This window comes from Sebastes umbrosus, chromosome 23 (genome assembly GCF_015220745.1).
Source record: "Sebastes umbrosus isolate fSebUmb1 chromosome 23, fSebUmb1.pri, whole genome shotgun sequence".
NCBI lineage: Eukaryota > Metazoa > Chordata > Actinopteri > Perciformes > Sebastidae > Sebastes > Sebastes umbrosus.
The window spans coordinates 16,304,049-16,310,439 of record NC_051291.1 but is presented as its reverse complement, the minus strand read 5'-3'; the positions used below and the strand labels follow the sequence as shown (position 1 = coordinate 16,310,439).

Here is a 6,391-nt window from a genome sequence, read left to right as displayed (position 1 = left end):
TATATTTAGGCAGACAGTATGAGGAAAATAAAGTTTTTTTGAACATTACAGAATGTAAACATGTTCTAGTAGAAACACAAAATACAAGTATGAACCTGAAAATGAGCAGGATATGGGACCTTTAACAGTACATAAACAGCAAGTAAGCCCCGCCTCTAGTTTTTCCCTCTCTGCCTGTCAATCAAGCCTTAGCCCCGCCCCCTCCCTGGCTGCCTGTCCATCACAACATGCCCCGCCCCTTCACGTCGAGCAGTAGAGCAGCAGCAGAAAGCAGCAGCGGGTCTGTTAGAGAGGGAAGAGAGAGTAAACAGAGAGACAAGCCTCAAGATGGCTGCCTCGCTGGGCTCCGCTCACCTCACCGGAGCTGCTGCTACCGCGGCGGTCTCCTCCTCCGTCAAAAGCACCGAGGCGAAGGGAGCCTCTGACAACCGCAACCGGGATTTACACCCGCCGCCGCCGCCCAAGAAGCTCCGAGTGGAGGAGAGGAGCGGTAAACCCAAGAAACTCAGCCGAGAAGCAGGAGGAGGAGTGGCAGGCAGCGGCAGCAACGGCAGAGAGAAGCTCCTCCAGCAGCCCGGGAAGCAGCAGCAGAGTTACAGCAGCTTGTGGAGCTTCAGCCCGGTGAAGACGAGCAACAACAACAACAACAACCCCTCGGTGGTGCCTGCTGCTGTTGGTGGATCACAACCACCGACAAACACACATAAAGTCTTCAAACAGAGCGACTTCTTCCTCCACAAAGCGCCTTCCTCCTCCTCCTCTAAACGTAGAGATAAACAGCGGGAGAAAGAGAGGGAGAAGGGGAAAGGAGGAGGTGGAGAGGAGAAGAAGAAACATAAACTACTGTTGTTGACCTCCGGACCCGGGAGTAATGCTACTAACAACAACAACAACAACAACAACATCAGCAGGATTAACAACACTTCTACAGTGAAGAGAGAAAACGGAGAGGTCATGTTGACACCCAAAGGTAAGGCCACCAAGTGTTTATATTCTTTATATTTAACTTGTAAGTTTGTGTTTATTATAAGTAGAGTTGTGCCCTTCTATAGTTACTTGGCTCATCGTAGCCATGGAGATATGAAGATGTAACCATGGGGATATGAAGATGTAGCCATGGGGATATGAACATGTAGCTATGGGGATATGAACATGTAACCATGGGGATATGAACATGTAACCATGGGGATATGAACATGTAACCATGGGGATATGAACCTATGGCCATGGGGATATGAACATTTAACCATGGGGATATGAACCTATAGCCATGGGGATATGAACATGTAACCATGGGGATGTGAACCTATGGCCATGGTGATATGAACCTATGGCCATGGGGATATGAACATTTAACCATGGGGGTATGAACCTATAGCCATGGGGATATGAACATGTAACCATGGGGATATGAACATGTAGCTATGGGGATATGAACATGTAAGCATGGGGATATGAACCTATAGCCATTGGGATATGAACATGTAACCATGGGGATATGAACATGTAACCATGGGGATATGAACCTATAGCCATGGGGTTATGAACATGAAACCATGGGTATATGAACATGTAACCATGAGGATATGAACATGTAACCATGAGAATATGAACATGTAACCATGGGTATATGAACATGTAACCATGGGTATATGAACATGTAACCATGAGGATATGAACATGTAACCATGGGGATATGAACATGTAACCATGGGGATATGAACATGTAACCATGAGAATATGAACATGTAACCATGGGGATATGAACATGTAGCCATGGGGATATGAACATGTAACCATGGGGATATGAACATGTAGCCATGGGGATATGAACATGTAGCCATGGGGATATGAACATGTAACCATGGGGATATGAACATGTAACCATGGGGATATGAACATGTAACCATGGGGATATGAACATGTAGCCATGGGGATATGAACATGTAGCCCTGACTGTCTCCTAATTTGTCCCGTTTTTTAAACCAGCTACTGCTCAAAATGCGCTCCTAAATGTTCTGTATGAACCCGTATATATCTCATTTTTATTATTGAACATTATAAAAGAGGTTCACATCGGGTTGAGCGGCTATAAAAGCCCAGTTTAGTGGATGTTTCTGCGGGTTTAGTGGATGTTTCAGCGGGCTCATGGCTGCCAACGTTCACCCGTTAGTGAACCCTCGAGCTCCACCAGCGTTTCCAGGGGCAGTGAGTCGCGCGACCTGGCCGTTTGTTACCAGCTGCTCTCATTCTGCTGCTGCGGAATTCTTACGTCGCTACGTCGTAATGACAAAATATAAGTTGTTTTTATATACAACGTAATATAATCGAGTCGATCTAAGATGTTATAAACGTTATAAAAGAGCTATAATCTGTTATTGCAGCGTAACAAATTATTATTTATTATTATTTTGTAACATTACTGCACACATATATATATATATATATATATATATATATATATATATTTATATATAAGTGTGTTTATTTCCTTCCTACGTATAAACCTGCACGCTGCTGACAGTCATAACAGTATGACAACCGCCCGCCATTATGTGGTAAGTGTTGTTTTGGTGGAGCACCACGCCCCCCTCTGTAACCTCAGGCTGTGTATGGGAAACACAGACACACAGCTCCACCGCTTGTTGTTGCTCCATGTTGAACAGGCAGAGCATGTTGGAGTCACTGAACCACTCCTACTACATTAAGTGGTTTTAACACTTACACCACCTTTTATTTATATACCATTTAATGTGGGTGAGAGGGGAATAAAAAAAGAAATAACAGATAAGTTACAAAAAAAAAGAAAAGACAGCTTTTAATCGTTAAAAAAATAAACAATAACAATTTACAATATTATAATATCCCAAATACCTTATACATTATAAATACAATAAATTAAAAATACATTATAGTCTAATTACTTCATTATGTTACTATAAATATTTTATGGACATATTTAATGCCTAAATAATATATATAGGTTACATAAATAAATGCGTTATTTCAAATATATGTGTGTGTATTTATATATATATATATATATATTATATTATTGCTTTCAGAATCAAACATACATCCAGCTATACGAATGATCATATTAACGTTAAAAATGTTCATAGTGTGTGAGAAATGAATCGTTTATAAAGTGCACATTAGGTTTAGTTTATATATATATATATATATATATATATATATATATATATATATATATATATATATATGTGTGTATACATATACATACATATATATATATATATATATATATATATATATTAGGGCAGACCCGAATGCTTCTAGCTTCGACCGTTGTCATGGTAATCAACCTCCAAATCAGTATTAGACTGCTTTTTTTTTTTTTTATATATACAAGTGTGTTATAATAATGTATAAATCCCATAATAACCCATGAAATAATCCCACAAATCATATTTAACATTAATTATTATTAGTTATTCTCAGACGGATATCACTGTTTGTTGTGTGTAGGATTTGCGTGTGTTTACAGTAGTGTGGCAGCGGCACTGAAAAGGGGGAGTTGGAGACAGACAGACAGAAGAACGTGTCAGCCTGCTGCACCGCGAAGCGTCGAAATACCTTTGATTATTTCTCACCAAAGCTTCACATACCTTCGAATATTATTCACCAAAGCTTCGAAGCCCAAAAAAATTGGTTTTCAGGACAGCCCTAATATATATTTTACATTAAATATGCTGCACTTGATCAACAAATATGTGGCTCAATACATCATAGACATACTGTAATAAACATCTTATTAAAATGACAAATATGTTCTTGTAGGGCTGGGTGATATGGCCAAAATCTTCTATCACTATACAGGTAATTTCATATCTCGATAGTGATATATATCACGATATAACATGTTTTCTGGTAATTCAATAAATAAATAGTTTATATGAAATAGCCACATTGTAATGCCTATTTTGACATATTCTTGTGTGAATTAAATACTTCACAACTGAAAAGTACTGAGTATTTTCTCATTTTAAGAACTTGAGTGTAAAATGAACATAGCAGTTTTAGGGGGAAATTATAGAGAAAAAATAAATAATATAGTCCTAGCCCATATTGCGATAGAAATGATATAGAAAAATATATACAATAGACATTTTATATTATTTTGACAATATATATCGTCATATTGCCCAGCCCTATTTTCCAGGATGTCACATTATTTTATAAGACAGACAGATTTTTTTTCGTCTCATTAGTAGGCCTTTTTTGCCTTTTTTATTTTCTGTGTTTTGGTGGGTTGTTATGTCATCGTCACACCAAAGCAGTGTCTTGAAATCTCAGCATTTGCTGTGTGTAAACATCATTTGTGTGCTAGTGTTTTGGACACTAGCGGGGGGTACAGAGTGGACACATGCAAATGTGTGTGAGTGCATGATGTCACCCTTTTCCGGTTGGGTAGTTTAAGAGGTCATGACATGCTTTGAACAGCCACTGCAGTCAGCGAGAACACCAGAACGAGACGTGATGTTGTTGGCCCGTAGCTCCTAACCCACACCATCAGAAACACAGTCTTGTAAACAGGCTGTGTTGGATGTGCTGGCACGCTTTATAGGGATTTCCAAACAGACAGAGGCTGGTGTTAGTGTTTACACAGTATCAGGACAGAAAAGTTGGATTTAAAAAAAATAATGGGAATGTCAAATAAACCATGTCTTTTAACTCAGTAATGAATTTTTTTTTTTTTTTAGCAATCATGAGACTAAAAGTCAATTAGTGTAGTTTGATTATGTGCATTTTAAAACTGTTAATACTGTATGCTGGCATGTTGAGAATATTTTAAAAACACTTCGGCAATGCTATTTAGGTTGCAACATTTTCTTCTCTGAACCAAACTGGGAAAATATAGATGCAGCCATAAATAACAACTAATAGCACTCTTTCAACAGTCACACTGAGGTGCTCTTGAGCAAAATACTGAACCTGTAATTGCTAGAGGTGGGAAAAAACCGATTCACATATGTATCGCGATTTTTAAAAATTTCTTTTTACGATTTTGAAATAGATTTTTTAATGCCAGAATCAATGTATTTGCTTCATTTGAGTCTATGCAGAGGTAGGAGGACGTTACTGCTTTTATTGTTGTAGTATTCAGTATTCGTCAAAAACCAAAACAAACCACAGCCGGCCGCAGCGAGCCGAAATGAGAAAGTAGAAAACGTCGGAGTGGCGGCATGGATTCAACCTGCACCCTCACATTTTAAATCCAAGGTTTTCAAAATAAGGTGTTAACAAAGGGAACTGTATATACAAAATACATATATGGAAATAAGATTGATTGGATTATATTCACCAGAAGTATAAAACATTACATGTCCCTTATAAATGAAAAAGAAAATACCACTAATTTGTGAGGAAAATTTCTTTATTCTTTATTTTTTGGGTTTGCTGGAAAAAACCTATTAAATAATTGCTGACAATAACTGATATATTTGTTTTTAAGACATCTCTGACTACATACAGGCTGAAAATCAAACATTTTTACTGTATTAATTTAGATATTTTCAAAATAAAAGTCTCAAGAGGTGTATGATTCAACTTTTTCCCATGGTCTAGTGTTAAAAAAGTTAACAAAAATCGCAATCGAATACATATCGAATCTGCAAGTGTCGTGATAGCCCTAGTAATTGCTATAATGAGCTGCTCAATGGCCAGCTGTTGGGAGACTGTAACTATAATTGAGTAGCTTCCGATTTGAAGACAAGGAAGAAGTATATGAATGTGCAGAAGAGTGTTGCTGGAAATCGCATGTTAATCCTGAGCAAAATGTCTCAAGGATTAAAATGCTCTGTTGAGCTGCACCTTCCTGTAAAAGCTGGTAACAGTGTGTCAGTGTTCCTCCTTGACTCCGTGACACAGCTGCAGTCGGCATAGGCTTAAGGTGACACTGAAAAAACACACAATTTTAATCGTGTTTTTCGAAAAATGTGTTTGCTTGCCCACTTGTTAGACAGCCTGCTGTTCAACAGGAGGACGCTGCTCTGCTCTGAAGCCGACTGTGCTCTGACCTTCCTGCAAGGGAAGAATTTTCCTAAAGGGATCAGAAGAGTATCACATCATCCCAGTAATATTATTAGTGTAGGGTTTGCTGTTGGAGAGAGGCTCAAGGCGACTGCCAGGGAGCAGCGACTCCTGGTTACATTTGGTCTTGAAATAAGAGACACGAGTCTAAGTGCAGTGAACATTAACAAGCACACATTGCTGCAGCAGGCAGGCTGATCTAGCGTGAAATAAATTGTTGTTTAACTCAAAGGTCAGTGAGGTTTAATCCTCACTGAGACCAAGTTGACCTGTTGTTGACACCCAACATATTTACATGCAGTCTGATATTATAATTATAACTAAATACAGCTCTCCT

The 6,391-nt window shown here is 38.5% G+C and overlaps 1 protein-coding gene across 1 annotated transcript in view; it reads left to right on the top strand.

Moving 5' to 3' along the window:
• Window positions 1–214: 214 nt before the first annotated feature.
• LOC119482867 (lysine-specific demethylase RSBN1L-like) overlaps window positions 215–6,391 on the top strand; it is a 38,450-nt gene continuing 32,273 nt past the window's right edge. Inside the window, exon 1 of the mRNA XM_037760765.1 lies at window positions 215–970. Within this exon, the coding sequence (XP_037616693.1) occupies window positions 328–970 (643 nt within the window). The 5' untranslated portion in view covers window positions 215–327. The remainder of the gene's footprint in view (window positions 971–6,391) is intronic.